The following is a 27,926-nucleotide window of genomic DNA, read 5'->3' as shown; positions in this document are numbered from 1 at the left end:
CATCAATGGGAAGATTCAAACAAACAATACTAAGTGAATTAATAATAATGTTCGTGAAAAAATCAATTATCCTTCACAATTGTCCGTTGTATCAGAGATTATAATCTATCTTACAGTTATTTGTATACTCAAAATTTCTCATCATTAATTCATCACTTTGGTTGTGTACTGTTATATACACTACAAACAATCTTTTAAAGGTCTTTTACTCTTAACTCTTGATTTTTAAATGTTAACCATCAACATGGTGAAGTGTATATGTTATGCAGTGTATTTTTCATTTTCATTTACCGTGATTAGTTTTTAACTAAATAATTGATTCAGTATTATATTAGATTTTCCTCGTTTTTGATATGGTGAAGAAGATTTGTGGCTCAGGTGGATGATTTTGGTGGGGTTTTTGTCCTCTGAGCTGAATGGTTTGGTTCTGAAGCTCTCGTCGTTCTTTTGAACGACATCATCAGCACAAAATTCAAGTAGAAGTGAAGTATTCGAATTTCTTCACATATGGCTTCCAGCTTTTCTTGTAGACTTCGGTCTTAATTGGTTCTTGTTGATCTTAATTCTGTCATTGTTTACTTTTTTATTTTGATTGTATCTCCTATTGATTTGATTCTTGATCCTTCGTTTCCTCGTTTTCCTTCAGTTCTCCCTTTTTTTTTCTCTATTTTTATAGATTGACCTACAACTACTTCAATCTGAAATTGATAAGTTGATTAATATGAAAATTTTACATTATGTTAACAACTCACCACCAAGGTTAGCTATTTTCAGTTTAGTTTTGAATGGCTTCTTTTTTTATAAATCAAAAATTTGTAGTTGTTTGGTAGATATACAAGTCTATAGAAAGATGGGGAAGATTGCGTCATAAAGTGATTCCAGATTTCAAATATTAAATAAGGTCTCGTAATAATCAGGGGTTTCAAGAAGAATAGGAGAGTGGAAATAATAGCCCCCTTGATTGTTACGCAACCTCATTTGATATTTGAAATCAGCAATCGTTGATTAGTTATTCCACTGTATAACAAACCTGTTTTTGAACCATAAATTCTGAGTTCATACTAAAAATCGTGGTTTTACTCATATCGTTTACCTTTAAGTGACAATCAATAAGAGATATAGTCGTTGGTGCGGATCAAATTCTGTCAGTATATCAGTTCGGTCTTGGTTAGTGGTTAACTCATTTGGATTTCAGTCACTAGTAATAGGTCAAACATGAATTCCATCTTGCTTAATTCCGTATGGGCGGCTAGATAACACCACGAGGATTCATATAAACGATATAATTCCATATATGAGCACCTAAACATGTACTTGATAAACGAATTTCAATTTTTAAACTGAGTTGTTTGCACTCCAAGTCGAGTGATCATCTCGCCAAAATTTTCTGGACACAAAATATTCATACTCTCAGTGACACTTTCACATTATCTAAACTTAACTCACAGTTTAAATGTGTCTTAATGATAGATATCAATAGTCACAATATGTTTATGCAAACTTCCCTGTCAATTCTTTGTCTCTAAGTGTTTGTTTCGTATGTATTTTATCTCATTTGCCCTATATTCAGATTGAAAATAACAGATGTTGAATCAGACTTGTCTACTTCAATGTGCTCTAAATCAGAAATATCACGAAACGAAACTGATTGTAAGTTTTACAATTTAATTGTAACTATTTAATACCTTACAATTTAATAATCATTGTTTTCCAGTAATCTTGCCTGTAATCTAGGAAGTGTCATTTCAAATTCAGGCAATCAAACTCAGTGTAGAACCTGCTACATGTGTACATCGGTTCAAGAAACCATACTCTATTAGAAAAGTGAGATAAAATTGCTAGAGAAAATCCTAGAGTAGTAAAAATACAAACCTTATTAGTGCTAATAAAAAGTACTAAATATCTGGGATACGATCCGAACAGCAAATATAAATTGATAAAGTAATAAAAGGTATTTGTGAGAAATTTAGAAATTTGGGGTTTAAGAAAAAACAGAGTGAATGCACTTGCGCCGTTGCAAATGATTGTGAGTCACTTTATTCAAACTCCCTGACTATTGATAACAATAATCATGCGGACCCCAACTAGGTAGTCTGCACGTACCTATATGGCTCAGTCCAAATGACAGTGTTCTCATGGTTTGACATCATGTCTTAGTTTGGCTGCAACTAGGTTTCTTAAAATAACTTCCGTCATACTGTCATTAATATCATTTCATAGTGAAAATCAAAAATTGCTTAAAAATTACTTCAAACATCCGAATGTGTAACCTTTATTATTAAAATGAAAAATGGCCTTTTGGATGCTCAATGTAAAATCCGTTAAACATTCTCAACTATTTTCGAGACATTATCAAGGATATTTTTAGGGTATAAGTATATGATTACTTAGACTGTTTTATTCTAGCACATTTTTGTATATGTTAGATATATTACTAATGAAAATAGTCACGGTGCATGTTTACTGATTTATTTTCCTGATTATGACTGGATAGATTTATCACAGTATTAGATAAAGAATTTGTACCGATAACACGCGAATCGAATGAAATTTGGTTGTTATCACCAGTACCTTATATCTCACGAATTCGCGACATATGAAAAGACAGCATCTAGGCTGTAACTGCGGAAAATTAGTACATTTTTAAACAGATTAAAATTACGATAAAGAGGTGATGAATTATTTTGAACGCTGATTGACTCAACAACAGAATAGGTTGTCCAATAAGGTTGTTCTGATAACGATAGGATGAATCAAAATTAAGTGTAGAATACTTCAATAATTCATTTGCTGCATACAGCTTCAGTTACTTAACTTCAAGCCAAACTTTAATTAAGGTGTTTAGTGATACTACCCGGTTGCCAAAGTGGAGTAGATTGAACGTTTTCAAACCTACCATTTAGTGGCTTAAAATTGAATACCTCAACTACTTAACTACCGCTTCGCGATAGCTTAATTCGATCAATTGCCGTTATCCATTTACAAGGTTAAAGCATAATGCTGTCATGAAATACGTCATACGATTGATTTATCATTATACATATATATATATATATATATATATATATATATATATATATATATATATATGGAGAGAGAGAGAGAGAATCGTCCATTCAATGTATTTTATTAAGATACTTAACTGATGTAGTATCATGCCACGTAAATAACACATTTACTGATCGTATTTTCTCCTAATGTAGATACAGCTGGAACATCTTCAGATTTGAAGTGCTCAACGGACTCCTCGATGTCTACTGATCTATATGAAATAAGGTATCCATTTTCCTATGTTTTATCTCACTATTTTTTGATTCTAATCCAGATTAGTTTAAAAGTTACTTCATGTTTCACAATTGATTTCGTATATTCATCCTCTGGATCAATGATTCGGCTAATGTTATCCGCAGCATTTTCAACAGGGTTGTTTAATAGGTGCGTTTTAACCAGCTCTTTGGGCCATTTTTTTCGTCCATTTAACGAATGATTATTACAGAAGACAGTGTTATTGTCACTAAATATATCATTACAAATAGCTCGAGTTATCCGCAACTATCTGTTATGTCTATTGTACGTTAGCTCAATATGCCTGATGAGAAACACGAATATATTGAAAATTATGGCTTGAAGTGAAATCTTCAATAAAAATGACAGTACTTTACTTCACTCAATCACTAAATGAACGACAAATTGCCGAAAACAGTTGATACAACACAGCGAACATTAAAAACGTTTTGTATAATTTCAGCCATAGAAATACCCTAATAAATAGAAACCGAAATGTCCTACACATTATAAGCAAAGGTAGGTAGTAGCTAGCAGTGGAATCCAAGAGGCACGTTTCGTCCTGCTTCGGACTCACCAGCCAGATGTACCTGCATCTCAGAGTTGATGTTCACTTCGGCACACGAACGCAAACTGGTCAATTGCAGTCCTAAACATCAATGAAAGATTTAGAAAACCAACACAAATAAGGGAATGTTCTACGTTTTACACTCTTACGTAAACTCATTTCTTTTTAAAAGAAACAACTTTTACAAGTTAACACACATTTAAATAATAATAATAATAAGAAGAAAAATATTAAATCAATGCTTAAACAAGTTTAAACGTACTGCTATCTGTCCGAAATAATGTATTTTTTGTTATTTCTGATGTATGTGACGCTGTCATTCATCAATTCATTTGGTTTTTGGATAAATCATCTCCAGTTTTGCCAGATTTTCTGTTTGATTGAGCATAGTAAAATCTAATATCATAGAAAATGATTTCTCTGAACATATTTCTTTGTAGTTATTGTAGCTTTCCTGAGTTATTTAATGCTATAATGTGGTAGATAACAAACAAAGTTAGATTTTCGGAATTGTTCTACCTGTTTATATTTGTTGTTGTATAATAACTAAATACTAGAATTCTTATATTTTTGCATTTCCCTAGTTGTAAGCTTTTTCTTAAATGCATAAACTATTGTTGTGGGTTTGACCTTTCTTAAGTTACTGTTCATCAATTACGGACCCATCTATCGCTTATTTCTTATTCAATTATGCCTTAGTTATGGCTCTATTGTAATTCCTTAATGATTGTGATGTCTTGTTAAGATTTTATCCTATATTATTGAAGTTGAGTAATAGATTTGAACTGTATAATTAGAGGTTATTTGCTGCTGTGCTGTGTTCTATTATGAATCAATAGTCGTCGAGCATTGCTGTCGGTTGCTGTTTCACTATCATGGTGTTATTGGTATCAGCAGAAGGTCACTGATATTCTATAATTTAGGCAAACTAATCTATATTCAGACATTATCATAAAACTGCTCTTCTACAATTACAGTTCGATCACACAGGCACCAATATAGAGTAACTCAAACATCTGTTTTTTTCGGGTAATATCATTTAGATATCCTCAACACTGATATAGTTGGATTTTAAATTTGACATACACAACTATTGTCTGTTTAGGTGTTTCGAATTTGTATATTCTACATTATCTATTAAATGGCGTTTTCGGGTGGTTTAAACATCCTTTGTCAGAATTCAGAACTTCATAACAAGACTCTTGAATATAAATTTTGCACTAAAATCAATACAGACATAGTTTTATGTTTTATTCCTCATTACTTTTTTGTCCTGTTTGTTCTTTCTCACCATTTAAACTTGCGTTAATTTAAAACAACAATGCATTCCGTTCAATTTTGAAGAGACGATCTACGTAAGATTGTTAAATGTCAACAAATTAATCTTTCTATCCATTTTTGTTTGTGAACACTGTCTACTCTTGATATAAAAATAAAAGTTATCTTTATACAGAATATTAACTCAATAAAATTGAAATATCCCATTTCAAAAAAATTGTGGTTACAGTGATTTATTTTCTACAACACGTTCATTGAATCTACGATCTAAAATCATATTATCTATGATTCACTTTTTTTATTAGTTGTTTAAATCTTCTCATTGATGTTTAAAACTACAATTGATCACTCCGTCATTGGCATATGTGCATTCTGTGCCGATTACCCCAATATTGCCCTAAGTCTATTTTAAGACTTTTCAAGGGGTGTATCAACTTTCAGCTTACTTTAGAGCATAAAATTAATGATAGAATTTCTTTATAACAAAAGAGACCCATTGTATCATTGAAGAAAGAAAAAAGGTGATTTAACAAAGAAAATTTTCTTGACGATTTCATTTATTTAAGCTGTACAATCGTATTTATAGTTAATTTTGTTTACTAAAATAGTATTTTATAGTAAGACACAATGGTGATAAATATCTAAAGGATTTGAAGTGGTATCTCGTCATAAATTAGAAATCAGATATTGAAAGGGAGTTAGGTCATAATCGGCTGGTGAAAATGTGATAAGGTTAAGATAATTGTTCACTTGATAGCTAATAAGAACAGAATAATTGAATGTTGTAACAATAGCTAATTAATAGTTGTGAAAATAGTAAGAAAAGAGTAGAAATAATTAAACAAAATTAAAAGACAATAAATTATGGGAAATAGAAAGATATGTAAAAACCATAGATGGATTAGTGACTGAACATACTGTTTTTGTAAGCAAAGGTTAAGCATAAACTGGTGGATGGCAACGGCCTCTGTTGTACATACGTTTTTCCTTTGGATTCCTATTGAGCTGACTCTCGTGACTGTATTTATGATTTTGAAAGAGGCTTATGGTGAATCCGAGTGGTTGGAATCGACTAGATACTCGAAAATTGAGCTTTTGAAGGACTTATATAATATTCGGAGACGGGTTTCGAAACAGCTCGCTTTGTGCAATCAATATAACTTGCAAATAAAATTAACTATGAATACGATTGTACAGCTTAAGTAAATAAAATTGTTGGAATGAAAATTTTCTTCACTTAATTGCCTTCTTTCTTATTGCTATATAAATTGTAGTGCAGTCACACTTTACAGATTTATGTTACCAGAATGGGGATTTGTGGAGATCGACTCATGAATCCAACTATCAGATTTATATTGATCAAACAAAAAGTGAATGCCAATGTCTCTTGTGTGGGCAACCACAGAAGGACGCTTATCAAAGCATTGTCTCATAAAATGAAATGAATATATTTAAATGATAAATTAAAATAAAATTTTATGGTGTGTAATTCCCTTAGCGCAACGATTATCAATATATATTTATTAAAAATATATAATGTGCTAAGGAGGTGTGGCAACTTGGACCGATGCATATGTGTACCTGGTCCAACGTTGCAGCTGACTGACTGAAAAATATATGATGAATATAACAAATTGAGAAGAAATACTGTTGTTAAGTTTAAAACTTCGTTTCTTTCAACTTCAGGGCATATAGCCGATCGAAGGCTGAATTTCACACTGGCTGGAATCTGCCCAGTATATTAACTTCCATCCCTCTTTCTACCTAATTACATATGCATTAGTCTGGTAGAAATACATGCGTACTGATTTCATAATACATACAAAATTTGAAGCAATTTATAGACATCCATCAAAGTAGCGACATCCAGAGATTGTCTGCGTTTTGAATATGTGTTTTTATAGAATAAACACTTTCAAGTGTGTAACCACTTACTTTGTAAGTAATTTAGGGCATCACTCAAGTTTACCTTGAAATGTTTCAAAGTATTTAATAAAATACTTCAAATCTTCTAAGATTGTACATACAAAAGAAGCTATTATCAATCTTTTATTACTCTCATAACTGGGTTCCAAACGGCATTCTTTGTTCAGCTCCTATTCTTACTTTTTATTAATATTTGTCTTGCAGTCTTTAAGATTTTGTTTGAATATAAGTTACTCGCCAAGCATAGATTTGTATACTTGGTGGTTTCGAACCATACTGTTTTGAACAAGAAACTTTTAGTTTGCCTAATTTAAGTTTGAGCTTTAAACGCTTTAAGCGTTCCTACACTGCTCCGAATTTATGTAACATTATTTCTCTGTCAAAAATTATGTGAATCTTAAAAACCAACTGTCCATCTTGAAGAAATTAGTTACACCGCTTATTATGCTCCTAGTGGAAACAAGCAAATTTCATGGCACAATGTTCAAATCTCCAAGGTTATATAGTGCTTGTTTCGCTTTATTAGAATTATTGTACATTCTGCTACAACGTTTTCTAAATTCTTATTCACATTTACACTTGGATAATTTCAATTGTAAAATCTAATATACTGAGAACCCAATGGCATAAACATAAATCTGTGTTTCTTTGCATGACTTTTCTTCATTTTCCTTTCATTTGTTATTGCAAATGGTTATACTCACCTTAGGTTTGTTTACACAACTTTATATATAAGTGAAATCATTAAAATTGTCTTCTAGTCATTCGTAACCCGAACACTTCAATAATGTCTTAGACTGTAAAACAAGTGATTAATACAGATTCAAATACCGCAGGGAGAATAACTTCCCTCAACATTCTCAATACATCTTGTTGACAAATAACATATAACATAAAGTTTCCTGCCAACTACTTACGTCCACCTAACTAAAAAACCTAGATATTTTCAAGTTCATACAAAATACATTCGTGACTTTATGTAATACTATTGATCATATGTTTGTTTTGCTGTTTTATTTTTTTGTAGCTCTTATGAATTACATTTCACATATGTAGATGAACATAATAATCCTGTTCATTTGAAAGGAAATGCACATCAACGTGAATATAATATGGATGGTGAAAGAAACTTAACTGGTTATCGTATTCGTTGTGTTTATGAAGATTTAATTATTTCCGGTGTATCTTATCGTATAGATTGGAGCAGTTCAGGGTAAATGTTTTTCTATCATATATTTATAATTATAGTGTTTCAGTACTGTTTTTCTTTTGTCATCAAGTAACACGGCTCAAAATTGATCGTAGTAACACTGATCCGTTTACTCTTCATCATCTTTTAATTCTAGGGTTTAGTATCTTCTCACACAATTCACTTAAATCATGTCGATTGGTCCTTTTATGCTTACGCCTGTTACTTCCAATGGAGCATAGGCCGCCGACCAGCACTCTCCAACCCACTCTGTCCTGGGCCTTCTTTTCTATTTCTATCCAACTTTTGTTCATTCTTCTCATGTTCGTTTCCATTTCTTGGCGTAATGTATTCTTTGGTCTTCCTCTTCTCCTTTGGCCTTCAGGATTCCATGTGAGGGCTTGTCTTGTGACGCAATTGGGTGGTTTCCTAAAAGTCTGTCCTATCCACTTCCAATGCTTCTTCCTGATTTCTTCCTCCGCTGGAATCTGGTTTGTTGTCTCCCACAGTAACTTGTTGTTGATAGTGTCTGGCCAACGCTAACCAGAAAAATTATTCCTTTTATACTATATTTCTTCATTATTATTGTCAGTGCCTTATTATTTTCCAATTGTTTTTATCCAAGATTAGCATTTAGTCTCTGGACATATTAATTCATTTCACTCTTTTTTGTTAATCTGTACACCCTTATTTTTAAACAGTGTTAAAAAATTATACTAAATGAGCTTTTAAAGTATAATTACAATCAGATTGGCTGTTTTGTACTCACTCATATGAGTAATTGTGAAATGTGTAGACATGGTTTCATGATTGCTTGTGTATATTTGTGCTGGTTACATTAAAGCTGGATAATACATTTCTACTTCAGGACATGTTTTATATATATGATGAGTTATATATGTAACCTGACTTTCACTTTAGTGCATTCACGCTTATTCATTCGTTATCCGTTTTGTCTATCCGCTCCCTATGTTGGAGGACAAGTTTGGTTTAAATAAACCGTATCTAAAATAATACTTCACTTCGTGACTTAATTATTATTAAACTGGGGTGTAAGCATAATCACAAAGGCGTTTAAGTCAACAATACGAAGTTAATACGGATAAGTTGTTAATAAGAACTTTACAGCTAAAGTACCGAATCTCTCCATCTGTTGACGTATTGGCTCATTAAGTCGACATTTACGAAGTATGTCCGACTTACCTTACACGTTGTGCGATGTTTGCTAGTGTACGATTTGGTTGGAAAAATGTGAGGGACTGCCAAATATGGCATCAGACCATCAAATTATCAATTCCTAAGCTCAGCTTTACTGTTAGAGGGGATGTCTGCCCGATTACCGTAACCTTTGTTTGGAGGCATTAGGTTAAATTCCTCAGAATCGCTTACAACTGCACAGATACATTCACACTTTGTCTTACAATACTTATACTTTTTATTCTCGGATCATATTACCTCTTTCTAATCTTTTTTATTACTTCCATTCATGCTATTATAGCCTCTACTATTCTGGCATTCGTGTGGATAACTTTATCTCGTTGTGTTATGATGTGACAACTAAAACGGGTGCACATATTTAACAGGTTCTACGTAACTGGTGACTTGCTAACATTTTATAGCTAGCCACCATTCAAAATATTTTTCGTATTTAATTTATCTCGAAAATTATCTAAACTTCTTCCATGTTCATGTTAATATCTCTTCACCGTATTGAGGTATTAAATGTGGTCACTTGAATTAATGCACGATTTCTTTACGTTCATCATGGTTTATGACTGATAAAGCTATCTTTATAAGGTCACTTCTCTGAATATAATTTTTTGAAGTTAGTCTACATACTGTGTTCAAGATTCACATTATTTTAAAGGGTACAATGACACATCCTTTATTGGTATTTATTTATTTATTTATTTAATCACATATATATTGGTACAAAGGGCACCGGATACATATGCGCCACACAAAATAATGAGAATGGGAGAAGAAGGAAGAAGATGCGTATATATAAAAGAAGGAAAAAAAGAAAAGGAGAAGAGTAATGATGGGGGGGAACTGAAATGTACAACCAGAAGAGCTCTCTCAGTTAGGAAAGTTATAGCCACTCTTTATGAAGAAAGTAGAAGAAGGTTACAGCAGGATCGCCACTGGCTTCTATTCTGAGCCATATCCGATAACGTCTCTAGCCACTGTGTTGCACCATCTCTCGGACCCCAGCCAGGGAGTCGTGAAGGACCAACAGAAGCTAGCCCTTTGCAGCTTTCTTTCATACCACGACACCATGTCATACACTGACCTCCTCTCCGCTTTTTCCAACCAGTCCCAGAGTCGGCAAATAATGCACGACGTGGAAGTCTCTGAGACGACATTCGTAAAACATGTCCAAGCCACCGAAGTCGGTGTTTCAAGATGGTGACACCAATTGAATTATCATCTCTGCGCCCGAACACACGATGCCGAACCTCTGCATTACTAACATGGTGTTGTCACTGAATGTCAGCAATCCTTCGGAAACAACGATGATCGAACACAGAGAGACGTCTAACATCCTCAACTCGGAGAGGCCAGGTTTCACAAGCATAGAGCAAAACTGCTCTCTACGACGCGTTGTAGATCCGACCTTTTACAGCCAGACTAACATCACGAAGGCGCCAAAGATGGCCCAGATTGGCATAAGCCGCTCTGGCTTTCATTATACGTGCATCAATCTCATCACTCACGCCACCACCAGCACTTATATAGCTACCTAGATACACGAACTTCTCAACTACTTCAATCTGCTCACCATCTAGGGTGAGTACAGGATGAGAATCCTGCCAGTCTTGTAGGAGTACTTTGCACTTGGAGGGTGCAAAGCACATGCCGTACCTGCGGACACTGATTGCCAACTGATTAAGTGCGGATTGCATGCCTTGGGCATTATCGCACAGTAAGACAATATCATCCGCATACTCGAGGTCGAGAAGTCGTTCTCCAGGCAGCAGATCCACACCGCCATTACTTACATCCATCAGAGCTGTTTCCAGGATGTCGTCGATGGCAAAGTTGAAGAGGAATGGTGAGATTGGGCAACGCTGCCTAACCCCACTGCTCGAATGGAACAAGGGAGAAAGGTGGTTGTATGCCCTCACTCTGCCTGAGGTGTTCGTATACAGGGCCTTTAAGATGTTAATGAACTTCTCAGGCACACCCTTCTTCAATAGACAATCCCAGAGAACAGTCCTGTCCAACGAATCGAAGGCAGCCCTGATATCAAGAAACACTACGATTGTTGGCCTGTGATAAGTATGACGGTGTTCTAACATTTGGCGGAGGGTGAAAATGTGATCAATGCATCCTCGACCAGAACGAAAACCAGCCTGCTCCTCGCGAGTCAATCGTTCTCGGGTTTTAAACAACCTACGAAGAATGATAGAAGCCAATAGTTTGGACGCAATCGAAAGTAGACTTATCCCCCGATAGTTGTTACAGGAACAACGTGAACCCTTTTTAAAGATAGGGACGACTATTGACTCATTCCATGATGTTGGAACACTTTCTTGCTCCCAAACCTTTCCAAACAACACAGTCAATTCCTTAGTCAGAAAGTCACCACCATCTTTAAAAAGAGCCGGAGGTAAGTCATCTGGGCCCGGTGATTTGTAACGTTTCAAGAGTTGGAGTTCCTTGCGGACTTCCACCTCGTTTGGTGGATCAGTCTTCACCGGCCATGGGGGGCAGGACAAACTGGTTGATGTTGCCGGAGCAGCAGGCCAGTTGAACTGCCCTTTGAAAAATTCCGCCCATCGTCCAAGACGTCGAGAGATGTTAGTGATTGGCGCAGACCAGGGCATGATCAGACTCCAGATAGGTACTCCAAAAGGAGCGGCAGTCTTGTACACAACCACGCCAGCGGTAGCTGATCGCGATGTGATCAATTTGAGTCCAGGCTTGAGATGCAGAGGGAGGATGCCAGGTGGCACACCGGCGATGACTGTGCCGGAAGTTAGTGCTGGCCAGAAACAGGTTGTGGTCTGTGCACAGTTGCAGCAAACGGTCCCCGTTGTCTGTCCTGCGACCAACAAGTCCCCATCGGCCACCTAAACGACTTTCTTCTGTGCCTAGACGCCCGACCTGTGCATTCAAGTCTCCGGCTAGTACTACAATATCTGTCGAACGCGCTTTCTGGAGAAGAACTGTTAACTGATGGTAAAACTCATCCTTGATTGCATCCGGGCTGCAATCTGTCGGGGCATAGGCGGAGATGACGAAAAGACACCGTTTCTCACGCCGATTTCTTCTCACTTTGATGGAACTTTCTAATCTAACAGCACATAACCGACTGTTAATGGGGATCCAATCGATTAGTGCTGCCTCAGCCCTAGCGCTTAGTGCGACACCAACGCCAGCAAGACCAGACGAAGATGCCACAGGGTCCCCGGATAAGTGCACGTGAAACAAGCTTTTCGAGGCGACAGATGGAGAGCGGATTTGTAGTACTTCACTAGAGTCTTGAATACGGGTCTCGGATAGACAACAAACATCAACATTAAGACCTTCCAAAGACATAGCCAGCCCTATCTGTTTTCTGATCTGCATTAGTGTGCGAACGTTGAAGGAAGCCAGCTTGAACGGCGTACGTGGTTTCAGAAAGACTGCTTCAGTATTCATAATCGGTGGAAGTATTCACTTTCAACCAGTGACTGGAGATCGTTTAGATAGGACAGATTTTTCACCATGGGCGAGCTGCTGCATAAGTTGAAAAGTAAGGTTACACAAATCGGGGATAAAAGGGGGTGAGTTAGCGATATGGTAAATAATAATAATAACAATAATAATAATAATAGTAATAATGCAAATCGATTTGTTTCTAGTATGAACGAGAATATAATTGTCAGTTGAATGTTCCATTTCATTTATTTGCGAGAGGGCTGTGATACTGCCCGGGTGCCCAAACCGAAGCAGGTGGTTTTCTTAGGGGGCCACACCCCGAGTCTTTGACCTAGAGGTCTAACCCACAAGGCAGTGGAGCATCGTGAGGAGATGCAGTCCCATGGTAGCCGGTGACCAATAACTGGTTCATTCGCCATTTGTTCCTTCAGGATACGGGAGCCCATGTGCACCATTGGTTTGGAATCAGGGTTTTCCAACTCCTCTATGTGGATCCTTCATATCCACCAACCCGGTTAAAGCGCCGGACATTCGCTTTTCGTTCTCTCACTTTTGTGAACAACACCTGTAGTACGAGAAGGCAGTGAGTAGGACTTCCCTGGCAGGGGCTATATACGCGTGGCCATGTGAGAGCATTTGGAGAGGGAGAGCGGACTCTCCCCACTCTCGGCCGTACCAGGGCATTTGGGGGTATCACTAACTTTAATTTGCTTATATACACTGAATTCATCTAGAATATCTTCAACATCTATCTGCCTTCTTATGGTACTAATCCTCACTTTTCGTTTGTCCAATAGTATGCATTCAAGGAAAACAACAGATTACACAATCAGCTTCTTTGAAGTTCTACAATTTCTATAAGTTTAGGTTCAAAACTAGGACAGTAGAAAATACTTCTAATAAGGTATTAAACCTAATCCGACTAGATTAATCAATTAATGACTGACACACAACAACACAGCAATGTTGACAGCTACATGAGGGCAAGAAACATAGAGAACATGACCTTAAAAGGGAGCTTTTATGTCAGTGAAATAAAGAAACATCACAGTATATTTGTAGTATTTCACAAGACAAACTAATTCATAAGAACAAGTATCAATTGAGTGACAGTGTCACATCGCAATAATACTGAGTTGTGAAGCCTCATGTTAATAATAATGGTTGTGAGAACTTCAACTTGTGATACTATTGATTTAGGTTTTCGCTTCTTATCAAACACAGTTTTAGTAACCTTTTTTTCTTGACTATTGATAACGATGATTTTTTGCAACCGCTCAAAACTGTAATTGAAATAAGCAAAGATAGATAGTGGCTAGCAGTGGAATCCAGGACGCGCGTTTCGTCCTATTTGGGACTCGTCAGCTGGATGTACCTGCATCTCAGAGGTGATGTTCACTCTGGGGCTCGAACCCATTACCTTTCGCTTCAAACGCCATCGCGTTATCCACTCGGCCACTGAGTCCTGATAGCCACTTGCTTGTGCAATGGGGTGAAGTTGAAATTTACTTAGCATTTTTTGTTTGGATCTCCCAATTGATGTTTTTAGGACTGCAACTGGTCAGTCTCTAATTGGCATATGTGCTAGCCGCTATCTATCTTTGCTTACCATGCTTGTGAATTTAGGTTATATCGAGACAATACGCACAGTATGCACATATGCCAATTAGAGACTGACCAGTTGCAGTCCTAAAACATCAATGGGAAGATCCAAACAAACAATGCTATGTAATTGAAATAGTTATTTGAGCATAAGTTTACCATCAGATATGACCTCTGGACTACATTCGGTTAATATCCACATATATTGTTTATGGCTGAACACCTAATAAAGCACACTTTATGAAATTTGCTACATATTACTCTGACCATTACTATTTCATGGGTCTATCTAGTTTAAACCTAATAATTCTTTGCACCTTATAAATCATTTAGGTTTGTGTACAGAAATCCGTAAACCCTAATCAGATTGAAAACTGTTCCATGCTCTTTTTTTATGTGAATATTGTCGACAAATCCACATAATTTGTAAAGTATTTGTAATGATATTGTTCCATGATTACATTTTATTCTGAAATCTAAATTAACTGATCTATCGTCTTCAAACACTGGTTTCATTGGCTTGGACGTATTTTACGAATATCATCCCAGTAGCTTCTGTAATGTTTGCTAAATTGCCATCTCTCGAGTGGGTTTTACCCGCAAAGGTAGCAAGTTTGTTACATGACATCGTAAACTCCCTTCTATCAGTCCATCACAACTCCTGAATTGTAAGGGAAAATTACACAACTCAATGTCTTGAGACTTTACCAAATATTTTTCCGAATAAAAGTCAATAGTTGTTCATGCTTCAGTTTTCGATAACGTTCTTCATAAAAGTAAGATACTCGATATCGCGTGCATCATGCTGAAATGTAAATTGGTAGTTGGTGATAGTCGAAAGAAAACCCTGAACTCAGGTTTCCTGCTCTTTGGCAATCGTCAATCAATTGGAAATACATCTCAGTCTTATAGAATCCCAGGCGCGGCCCGGATAGCTCAATGGTAACGTCTCTGGTTGTGAAGCTGGGTGACGCGGAGTCACATGCGCCAGGAAGCATCTGTTCCCTCAAGACTACAGGTACACCTTGGTGGCGAGTGTCAAATAGCATGAAATCTAGGTCCAGGGTTTCCTGCCAACTACTTCCAACTACCATTGCAAACTCATTAAATACTTCTTTTGTCCATTTATTTATTGGTTATATGGTTATCATTTCTTGCACATTTTCATACTATGACCGTTTCTTTAGTGTCGCACAATTCTATGTTGTCTATTTTACCAGAATTTATTCATATAACGTAAACAAAAATAAACTTAATAAGATTAATTGATGGTACTTCTGTCTTGGGAATCATAGATCCGTCTAAATAATTATCTCATATTAAGCACTGGGTACTTCTACGCTCCTCTTGTGTGATCGTCTATAAAACTTTCAGATCTCTCAATAACTAAGCAACTTCTATCAGGACACTGTATTAAATTTCGATAGTTATCAATGTTCTCCAAATTATCTTTAATTATACTACTTACTTTCAGGTGATGACTTGTCAAGTTATCTTTTTTACAATTTTTGGTTTTAAGTCACAGAATGATTATAGTTGTTAGAAACAGTGAAATCTTATCATTCAAGTTGTGCACACCATAAATCTTATAGAAAATGAATTCAGGGCACTTTATGTATCGATGCACAGCGAACAAGCTACTGGTTTTCGATTGCAACATAACAATAAACATCTTATAAATTTAAATAGTTTGTGTTATTTGGCGATAGTGGATCGTGTTCACTTGATTGACGTGATAAATGCCTTGCATATGCAGCTTTTATTATCTTTTGAGGCATGAATTAAAGGTTTTTATGCACTCGGTTTTCAACTAGTTGATCATAGATTTAAGCTACACCTAATCTACTTTGGCTTGGGCAGTTGTACCTTATCACTGGCTTTCACACAAACAAATAATGACTCAGCTGTATTAGTAAATTACGAATAGTATTACAGTGACAAATAATAACATTTGTTATTCAGTATTCTATTATTTTCTATTTTTATCCCTTTCTCACTCTCTGGAGCAGGTTAACAGAAAATGGTATGACATATACGTATGCTTACTTACTTGATCCTAATGCGCCTAATCTGTGTACAAATCCTATATCAAGTATAAAATCTATCGATACAACCAGTAGCAGTGCGATGCTAACTACGTCTTCAACTACTTTCACATTTAAACCAATATCAAAAGTTAATAACTCAACTAATCTGGAGACTGGAATTAAACGATGCAAATCTCAAGGTAATCAACTTACTGTCCTTTGGATTCATCGCTGTGAAAAAAATTATAGATCTCAGTCATAATTCATTTTTAAATGATACATTTGTGTATACAGTTATTTAAACAACTTCCAAATGAAATTAGTCTCTGACAAATCAAAGCTACAAATTGAGCCAATCTCCACATAATTTTTCCATATATGATATGATAGCCAACTCACTAGCAACTTACTTCAAAGTTTCACGAAATTCCTAGTAAACAGTCGTGACTGATATAGTTGAACCGTGTCGGGAATAAAACAATTGTCGCATATGCCATTGGATGACTTCTGCACCATATCACAAGTTGTATCATTAGACTCTGTCGCAATGATGCTAATGATTAAGTGTTTCATACAAGACCTTAGCGTTCTGGGTTTGTTGCGTAATAGTACCATAAGTGTGGACTGCTGAGTAGTCCAATATTAGGATCAAACATTCGTTCAGTTCTCCCTGACTTTCAGTTGTATACCAACTGAGACTAGTCTGTGACCTATTCAATCCATAAATTCAACACTCATTAGTTTTCTTGGTTTCCATTGCAAGTTATAAGGAACGAAGACTCAGGTGGGAAAAGCAAATATATCTTGTTTACTGCACAATGACACAGTGGTTTACCAAAATGTGAAAATCAAACATTAAATAAATAATTTACACATCTTATTCCAATTGTCCTTTACATCCTTCATTCTCCCAATTCTGGTTTTAATCCAATTCCTTTCTGTTCTCTTCAGTTCAGTCTTCTCAAACTTCTTTTGACAAGCATTCCACTTCTGACTGATGTTACGTACTACTTACATTTGTCAATATATGTAGCATGCACCACAATGTCAGTAACATTCGAATTAAAAAAGCATCCATATACTATCAGATAAAAAAACCGTATGACTATTGATGACAAACTTCAAAATGAACTTTTCAACGTATTAGTGCGAAATTTTGACCTGTGACTTCAGTCGTGCAAGGAGTATGGAACTCAATTGTGATTTATTCTAAAATAATTAAGTTTTAAAAGTATAAACCACCGGATAAGAACTTAGCGGCTGAATGATGTGTTCACTCTGAGATCTTAACCTTCTGGCTTTACTTTTGTGTGGTACACGCATGAGAGTGCACAGTGTTGAACCGAGCCACAAACTAGGATAATGAAGCATTAATCTAATGATCCTTTCATAGTTGAAAGCGTTGGATGCCGGCTCAGTGGTCTATCGGTTAAGGGCTCTGGCTCGAGACTGGCAGGTCCTGGGTTCGAATCTAGCGAGTGCGGGATCGTGGATGCGCACTGCTGAGGAGTCCCATAATAGGACGAAACAGCCGTCCAGTGCTTCCAGGTTTTCGGTGGTGGTCTAGCTTCAATTGACTCACGCTTTCAACTATGAAAATACTAAATCTCCACAAAACCCCTTCTGATAATTAATGATCCTTTAGTTATTAGCGCTTGCGTTTTCATGATTGAAACAATCGTTAAGTCAATGAATATAGGCCTCCTTTACTTTCAACTACAATCATAATGTTATGAATTCTGTGAATAAATTTATCCATTGAAACAGTCATTTTCGTTCACCTCTTTCCACAATTCTTGACTTCTAACTACGGTACCCAGTTGACAAACATGGGTAACTCCTAAAAATAAACTACTGAGAGTCTGTATACTGTTGAACCATTTATCTTTGTTTCATTATGTAATACTTTGCTCCCTCTATTAAACAGAGCAAGATCCCTTTTTAAGTTATCAGTAGTATCATTGGTCGTTCAACAGATGTTGACTTTTTCTGAAAATTATCTTTTGTAGAATCGGTTTCACACAATGGTCTCACAAGTAAATCAAGTCGAAACTGTACAAATTCGGTAGTATCAGAGTCCACGATGCAACCAAAATCTCCTACTCACTCACCTTCAACTTTGACCCGTCAACTGAGTCTATCAAGCGCATCCGAAATGCTTTCATTAAATCGTGCTATGACCAAATATAGCTCACAAGCATCTGGTGAACCTCCGAATCCACAAACCATTAGTACTAGAAAATGTTCGAACCCAGTAGGTGTCGAACCTCAAAAACACCAAATTTCGTCGTCATCATTATTAACACTTGTCGTTCCAGGTAATTCTTATGAAATTATTCTTTTGGCTGATGTTCGTGAAAATTTCGGGTGAGTCCATTTTTTTCTCTTAAACAGTATTTATATGGTTTTGATAGTCAATCTTCACAAATAGGTTTATTAATTTAAACAAATCAGCCGAAGTATTTATGTAACACATGTGTAGTTGGATGTTGAATGGCTTATTTCAAAATTTCAATAACTAGATCTGGGTTGATTGAACATAATGACACTTTAATATAATTGTTCGTTGTTAGGCGGTTGACAGCTATCATCGGTTCAAATCTCGTCACACTGAGAAAAATATGGTGACAAACAGTTAATAAGATGTAAAGCAACTAAATCCGAACTTGAGATATATAACTCGAAAAGAATAAATACCTTCATGAAGACAGCGAACCGATATAGCGCTTGTAAGAACGACTAAGAAGCTCTCTTCTACAAAAAGTAAGCACCGATGATGTTATCCAGAATGAAAATGAAAGCTACACAATTATAAACTAGCTAACTTGAAGAACTCAACAACAATGAAAACATCCACGTGAGTTGAAAAATTTCCCCTTTACTAAAATCATTAAAACTCCACGTCTAGAAGAAAATAAAGATTGAATTCATATGCACCAGCGTGACCGATCTTTAACTTTTTATCTCCAACCACAGAGTATGGTTATCACGCACTCTTCAGCCAAAAAGTTGACAATCACCGACGTAGCTCAATCTGACAGCTAGTGATTTCACAAACTGTTATCATTTTTTGGTTCGTTCTATTGTATTCTATTCACCCACCTAGTCACTGTTAAACACATAATTTAGTGATAAAAACCTAATTAGAATGAAATAAGGTCAATTTTGTCCTAAAAATCCCTCTCTACTGTTTCATATCGAAATTGTCTATAATGAATTCATAAACCTGTGAATTTCATGACTTCACACGCATGCTAGGCTAAGTATTTGTTGGTTTTAGCTTTCCAATCTCACCATTTTAGTGAATTACATTCATACATTAGGTTATTAGTTAATCAGTGGTATGTGTTTTTTGATAAAGATCTGTTCGACATCTGACCATTAAACAGTGCGAATAAAACATATCAACTAGTCATAAGCAACTGAAAATTGAGCACAAATTTGCATCGCTACACTACATCATCACAGCTAAATTAAGTTATTGATATGAATACCATCGTAGTAAAGTAACAGTATCAGTGGGATTAATAAAAACAGTGTATTCATACTTAGTAAAATAAATCCTAATCTGCCAATCTATGTTTTCTTTTTCTCTCCCTCCATTGATCGAGTCAGATTATCAATTTAGTCTGTGTTAATCACTAAAATAGTCAAACCACGTTTTATGTAGTTGTAACAGTTTTTGAACTCGTCAATTGGATGTACCTGCATCCCAGGGTCGGTGTTCACTCCAGGACTCGAACCCAGTACCGTTTGGTCCAAACACCATTGCGTTATTCACTTAGCTTCTGAGTCCAGATAGTCACTAGCTGGACGCATGTACATCTAACTGATGAGTCCCGAATAGGACTAAACGCGCGTTCTGGATTCCACTGTTAACCACCATCCATCTCTGCTTATAATGCTTGTGACATAAGGGAATATCGAGGCAACCCGCACAAGATGCACATATGACAATATGAGACTGATCAATCGCAGTCCTAAAAATCAGTGGGAGGATACAAACAACCAATATAAAAATGAATAATTTCATCAATAGTATTTCTAAAAATAATGTTATTATTAACTAACTCATTATTTTACATTTTTATGTTTAAATTATAAAATAAAAACCATAGGTCTAACAAAGTAAGACAAATGCTTCCAACTGTTTTTGAAAAGTGCAATATCAGATGTGAATCAAGAGCACTTCCTGTTGGGGATTTCCTTTGGATTGCACGATGGCGAAATGAATCAGGTAATTTGTAGTTTTATGCAATTATATCATTATAATGACTGTTACTGAAATGAATATTTAGTGTAGTTTCCAAGTTGTCCTAAGATAGTCTTTCACTGACGATGTCATCAGAACAGAGTGATTTAGCGCTTGTGGACCAATTGAATAGTTCACTCCTGTATGAAATGATTGTAAATTTGTACAGAACAACAATGAAAACTCTGAAATTAGACCATCCATATCAGAGGATACAACCAATATTCTCAACTGTAATCTCATCTGTAATCATCGACAGTTTCCATCACAGTAAAGGTTTCATACTTTACAGATTTTAATTGGTTTCGCAGAATTAAAATTGTAGTCGTTCACTAAAACCTACTTGTCTTGCTGCAAATTAAGCCGAATTAGGTAGGGTGAACGTTGGTTTAATTATGAATCATACCATGTAAAATAGCCTCTGATGCCAGGTTGCATCAAGTATATGACGTTAGTGATTAGATTTTAAGCAAAATCTGGGTTGCTACGAAATTCGAACTTCAATACTTTATTGATGCAGATACGAGAAATGAATTACATTCAGAAAAGAGAGATCATTACCCAGTTAGATATTTCGTTGTATTCTAGGTTGTTTAATGGAAGCTGTACTGGATCAGATTGTTGAACGCAAAAGAATGGACGATTTAGCACATAGCATCGTTGATGGGCGATTCAGAGAACAAAAGGTAAAAGATGGATATATTTTTACTGTTATAGAATCTCTAATAAATAAACAGATACACACAACTATCACTTTCAACTTTCCGTCTCAGTATTCACGAGGTTATTTTATTAATATTTGATAGCCTTATGCATCCTCGTACTAACATTGCTTTTATCTTTAGTGTTTATGAGATCATCCCCATATACGATTTGATCAGTACTACTTATTCTCTGTATATATACCGCATCTTAAGTTTATGCCATTTTTACTGCAACTCTAATTAGCTACAGATTCATGTACTTTCCTTTGGGTTATTTCATTTGAGGCATATTTAAACAAGAATAAAATAGAGTGAAGTTCAAATCTAAGTATCAAAGATTTAAAATGGAATACTCCAAATCATTATCCCACCACTTTAAATTGAATATCTATTGTTCATACCTTGATTCTTTTTAGAATAGTTTAATACATGTTTGTGATGGGATAATTAAATTCAAAAGAATTGTTCATATTTATTTTATTGTTAATAACCAACCAGTTGTAGTTTGTTGATTTTGTTCTTGCTCTAGACTATTCAGTTTTCAAAAGAGAAAACAGTGGTTGAACTACTTTACTTTCAACTTGTAAATTACAGCTTCAAACCTCTAATTCAGAAATGAATGAAAGCTTTCCAATATTATCAGAGCCTCAATGTTCATAACAAACGAATGTTATAAACAGACATTAACACCGTTGGATGCCGGCTCAGTGGTCTATCGGTTAAGGGCTTTGGCTCGAGACTGGTAGGTCCTGGGTTCGAACCTCGCGAGTGCGGGATCGTGGATGCGCACTGCTGAGGAGTCCCATAATAGGACGAAACAGCCGTCCAGTGCTTCCAGGTTTTCGGTGGTGGTCTAGCTTCAATTGACTCACGCTTTCAACAGTGAAAAATACTAAATTCTCCACAAAACCCCCTCTGATCTATAAACAGAATTGTATATATCTATGTGACGCATAATCTTTCGTAAAATCGACTAACACCACTGCTGGTTACTAATTAATAAAAAATCAGTTAGCAATACGTAACTTGGAACCTCACACACATGTGCATTTATTCAAGTTGCCACACTATATCAACACAATAGGATGTAGTGACCAGGACAAATTCTACAGTAGTACAAATAGTAATGTAGTGAACGAGAACACCGGTGGGGAAAACTAAACGTATTTTAATACAACATTACAGAATATCTCGGTAAAATCTGAGATCCATACAGTAACACTTACTATGCAAAATATCCATCATTTGTCTCAGACTTTGTTATTCCTTCGTTTCCATACCAATTACTCTCTGTTCTCTTTCTCTTCTCTTCGATTTTCTCAACCTTCTGCCGCCAAGTATTCCACTTTCAATTGGTGATATATACTACTTATACCTGTCGATATCAGTAACACATATCACAGTAACAGTATTAGCTGTAGTAAAAAGAATCATTAGGGATACATAATATGATTCGAGAGAGAGTAATTTTGAAACTCACGACGTAAGGTGTAATTGCTTGCCAAATAGTTTGTTCTATTTGGAAAATAAAGTTTTTTGAATCTACCACTTTTTTAAATGAATATTGTATCTTATCTTTTTTTTAAAAAAAATTCCATTCAATTTCCATGTAGTATCGTTTAAAACGTACAGGTTTATTACAGTTGATTTATTTGATTGAAGAATGTCCAATGATGCATAATCAGAAAGTCTCTTATGATGTTTTAATACAAGCAATTTCAAATGCACAAGTAAGTTAATTGTTAATGTGTGATAATTGCTTGAAGGGATATAAAGTATATCTAGAACATTAGCTTTTCATCTCAATTTCGTAAACAACACCCTCGCCTCAAAAAGGAGGACACTATTAACTAGTTAGGATGATCTCGTGACCTGTGATATGACCTCCTTCCCGACTCAGTTACTATTCGACTTAACAATTTGAAAATAAATTGCATTGAAAGGCACATTTACAAAAATAATCATACTTATAAGTTATGTGTAATTCTAGGTATTGATAATCACTGTGACCTAACGAGTAGTGATTTTTGTTAATTAAACCATCCTATTACTCATTACAACTCACCCACGATTCCATATGATCTATCGTACAACCTTAGCACATCATGTAACGTGTGTGGTCATCACCTTTGAATTGATATAACCTGCGTTTAAGTCTAAATTGGACCCGGAGATATCTAGATGATAAGTTATCATAGAAGCTGTTATCCGAAATTTTGTAATGTTTCGTAATAGGTATCATAGAATCTTGCATTGACGTAATGTCATGTTTTTTATTTTCCACCAACATCCAAGTTAGTGGTATACAATGCTTTAAATATGGCACTCATTGCTATAAGTATTAGGTGTATGTATGTAGATTCCATTTATTTCATTTAGTTGTACTGATAATTAATTGTACTATATTTTATAGATGATCGATGGTTTACATATTATGACAACTAAAAGTCATGAAGATACTGTAGATTTACTCGCTGCACTTTCGCGAAGACTTCAGTCACGTGTTTCAGTAAGTTATTTTATAATGTCTAATTAACTTAGAGAATATATTGACCATTGCAGTGATCATACGTGTTTAGATTTATTCTTATCAATAATTAGGACAGTTATTGTTGACATTGAGTAATTATCATTACCTACTTCGATCATTGGGTTTCTTGTCTAAACCACCTGGGTTTTCGATTTCGATCATGAATGGGTAAAGACGAAAGATCTATTTACTTCTATACTTCATATACATATGTAAATAAAGGGCATTCAGTGGTTGCATATCAACTACAAAACACAAACATATATACCCGATGGAAGACAAACAAAACAATTATTACATTCACCCTAGTTTTGGATAGTCATTTTTTCGTTTCCCCATTCAAATACATATATTTCAATAAATACAGTCAATAAAAATCACATCTTATACTGACTTATAGAGGACAGTGTGAATCATTTTTTCAGAAAATAGAAAATGTTATAACACTCAAAAAAGTTGATAACTTTTTATCCACGTTGTATGGATGTTTTGTTGTGTTCATCCAGCTGTCCGCGTGCAATTTCATCAAAATAGATGACAAATTTATAGATTATCTTCACTAGCTAATTGCAGTGTAATCTTAACATATAGTTTTTCTTATTACGTTTTAAAATCTGTCAGGAATAATCAGAAGTCTCTATGTCCTTTTTCCTTCTCCGTACCACATTTTTAATTAACATATGTTAGTTATGTTCTATCCATCAACATTACAATATGACAAATGCATGATATTATCTTTTTGCATTACACTATTCCTTATGGAATTGAGCAGTTTGATTCTCTATAGCTGTAACTAAAGCATTCAAGTTCTGGTTCCCATTGTGTATCAGCTGGCCAATTTTACCTTCATTGTGTTCATGAAATATGGATTTGGGACTCAAGGTTTGAGTGTCTTATGTTTAATAACATGCAAAATTAGACTTCTGAAGCTTAAACAGTTATTTAATACATTAAGATATTCATCAGTTTGTTTACTGTGAGCAGTCTACAATAACTATCGATAAATATTCTTTCTGTTATTAACTTTACAGAGTGATTTGTACGTTAATTATAAAAAATCTAATGATATACCTTTCAAGTTAAACACTGTCAATGCATTGGGTTGGTGTGAGTTTGTTAAACTTGCAAATAAATCACCGGATCCAAGTATACGTGATATTTTTGCGAAACATTTAATGCAGATTCCTGGATGTTCTGGTCCAAAAATCACTTCAATTATGGAAAAATATCCTACTCCTTGCATGTAAGTTGTTTTTCATCTGGGAATTATTTCGCCATTCAATGATCACCGTAGTTTCATGTTTTTTGTGCGTTACCTGTCTGTTTCTACTAATTCTTGTGGTAAGTAAACTATTTATTTCTTGTTTTTCAGTTTAATGGATGCCTATGATAAACAGCCGACAATGTCAGGCAAGGGTAATATGTTGGCAGAGTTGAAACCAGCAGATAGTAATCGGTATGTGAAACGTTTTTAAACTAATAACATCAATGTCTTTTGTTGAAAGACTAGGGGCAATCAAACTAAGATGTGGCATCAATCCATGATGTCGTTGACTGTCATGCTGACCCGTTTAGATAGGTATAAATTACCTGATTGGATTTCGCAAGATTATCGTGACCAATGATCAGGAATGTTGGATGAAATGGTTGTGAATCATTAGCAATAGCGTAGATGCATCTAGTATTTGTCTTATAAATACGTATACTTTTTATTCCACGAATTCATTCTCGCTTACCGAATCATATTTTCAATCCTCAATCTTTGCTACTACTGTCATTGATTCCTCTTACCATCTCTATTACTCTGGCATTCGTCTTGATAATTTCATCCAGATGTACTGATATTGTGTGACAACTCGAACCAGCTCATATATGTTTTAAGTTCTACCTTGCATATAACTAACAAATAATTCAGTGAAGTAACTTCTCTGACCATGACGAGAATTCGAGCTCCAACGGAAACATTCATACCTTAAAATTAAAGATATTAACCAACTAGCGCGTTATCTAAATCCACAGTTTTCTGCTTATTATCAACTGATCAACATTGGCAAAGTCATCATGTAGCTTGTGCGATTCAGTGTACTGCTTGGATTCAGTTAATCTGCTGTAATTAGTAATAACGAAATTTAGTCAGTATAGTAATCCGATAAAAATATACATTTGTAGTAAGATGCACAACAAATGTTTTAATGTAAACCTTTTTTATTCGTCTTATCAAATTATACATTTGGCACATTAAGATATTTTTCAACTGGACCTTCAATAGAGAGACTTCAGTACATTTATACTTACTTACATCTAATAAATTAGCGTAGTTTAAGGACACAAGATCATGTGTATTATGGTTTGCGGTATCGGCTTCTGATACACAAGCTTCTTATATGTGTGCCCAACCAGCTATTCGGGTGAGGGAGTCAATCGATTAATTTAGTCAATAACTTGATTATCATTTCGCTTCAAGCCACACTCCAAGTGTCTAAACTTGAACTGGGTGGAGTGGGTTTCGAACCTGGGACTAGTTAAAAGTCGAATGTCTTGACCACCGACTCACTGTTACTTATTATTAAGTAATAGTGTTCCTGTATAGCTGTCGAATTCTTATTCGCCACAAAACAGCGTACAACACAACATAATTATCATGGTTATTGAAGTTTCAGATTCAGAAATGTTTATATGATTCTTATTTGACCATAAAAAAGTAATCATTTTGATTCAAATGATTAAGGGATTTTTTTAATTTACTCAATCTTTCTTAGATGTCTTGGAACAGCGCTTAGTCAGAGTATCGCTTTCGCGTTTAACACATTGTGATCTATATTTTGTACTGTTTTCCCTGTAAATACACATTTATCTACAAGTTGCATTCTGAATTAGTTTAACTCCCATACAGAGGATGAACTTGGCTATTTGGGAAATTTTTATAAGACAGTAAATTACACATGGTAAACAAAAATTATTTTCAATTACACTCTGAGTTCAAGCAGATAAACTCGGATACCAATACATATAAATCCCAAGTTTAATTCCACAGTTTGTTCTTAACAATCATGATTTTATTTATTTATTTAAACACATATATATTGGTACAAAAGGGCACCAGATACATATGCGCCACACAAAATAATGAAAGTAGGAAGAGAAGGGATGAAAAGATAAGGCGGACTGAAATGTACAACCAGAAGACTCTTTCAGTTAAGAAAGTTAGAACCACTCTTTATGTAGAAAGTAAAAGAAGGTTGCGGCAGGATCGCCACTGGCTTCTATTCTGAGCCATATCCGATAACGTCTCTAGCCACTGTGTTGCACTATCTCTCGGACCCCAGCCAGGGAGTCGTGAAGGACCAACAGAAGCTAGCCCTTTTCAGCTTTCTTCTATGCCACGACACCAATTTTAAGTCAGCACAACTGAGGGTATAAAAATGGCGGCCCAAATAGGATGTGATTTATTTAAATGAGGTAATAGCCAATACCAAAGTTACTACACTATATGAAGTTATCTTATGCATCTGTTACCCATTCTGTTTTGCTCAATTAAGCATCGAAAATATTTACGGCAAACAGTCGACACTGGAGACTCAAAATATAACTTTCAGCGAATAAAGCGCTTGACGTTTGTAGCGTAACGTTTTGGCTTTAAGTCTCCATGTGAAAATCAATACTAAGATGCAGGTATATCCATCTGACAGGTCCTAAGTAAGACGAAATGCACATCCTGGATTACGCTGTTAGCCAGTATTTAAATTTACTAAAACAGAATGAAAGTCTACATGTTTTTTTCATACAAATCATTTTCGAATAAAAAAAATAAAAATTACAAACATGAACAGATTAGTACAAAATACCCTTTCCCTGTTACGTTAGCTGGAATTACTGTTGTCATTGGTTTTTCTTTTCAGTCTTATTTACCTTTTCTAG

General features: G+C 35.3%; 1 protein-coding gene across 1 annotated transcript in view; it reads left to right on the top strand.

Annotated features, from left to right (window-relative positions):
- Smp_151510 (hypothetical protein) overlaps positions 1-26,822 on the top strand; it is a gene marked incomplete at both ends in the record, with an annotated part of 30,559 nt that extends 3,737 nt beyond the window's left edge. Inside the window, 13 exons of the mRNA XM_018797279.1 lie at positions 677-759; positions 1,571-1,650; positions 3,204-3,276; positions 8,085-8,270; positions 16,505-16,722; positions 18,532-18,889; positions 20,641-20,759; positions 21,363-21,460; positions 23,092-23,208; positions 23,892-23,987; positions 25,040-25,251; positions 25,381-25,464; positions 26,768-26,822. Of these exons, the coding sequence (XP_018652336.1) occupies positions 677-759; positions 1,571-1,650; positions 3,204-3,276; positions 8,085-8,270; positions 16,505-16,722; positions 18,532-18,889; positions 20,641-20,759; positions 21,363-21,460; positions 23,092-23,208; positions 23,892-23,987; positions 25,040-25,251; positions 25,381-25,464; positions 26,768-26,822 (1,779 nt within the window). The remainder of the gene's footprint in view (positions 1-676; positions 760-1,570; positions 1,651-3,203; positions 3,277-8,084; positions 8,271-16,504; positions 16,723-18,531; positions 18,890-20,640; positions 20,760-21,362; positions 21,461-23,091; positions 23,209-23,891; positions 23,988-25,039; positions 25,252-25,380; positions 25,465-26,767) is intronic.
- Between the last annotated feature and the right edge of the window lie 1,104 nt (positions 26,823-27,926).

Source organism: Schistosoma mansoni, chromosome 4, assembly GCF_000237925.1.
Source record: "Schistosoma mansoni strain Puerto Rico chromosome 4, complete genome".
In the NCBI taxonomy this organism is placed as follows: domain Eukaryota; kingdom Metazoa; phylum Platyhelminthes; class Trematoda; order Strigeidida; family Schistosomatidae; genus Schistosoma; species Schistosoma mansoni.
This window is presented reverse-complemented; position numbering and strand designations above follow the sequence as displayed.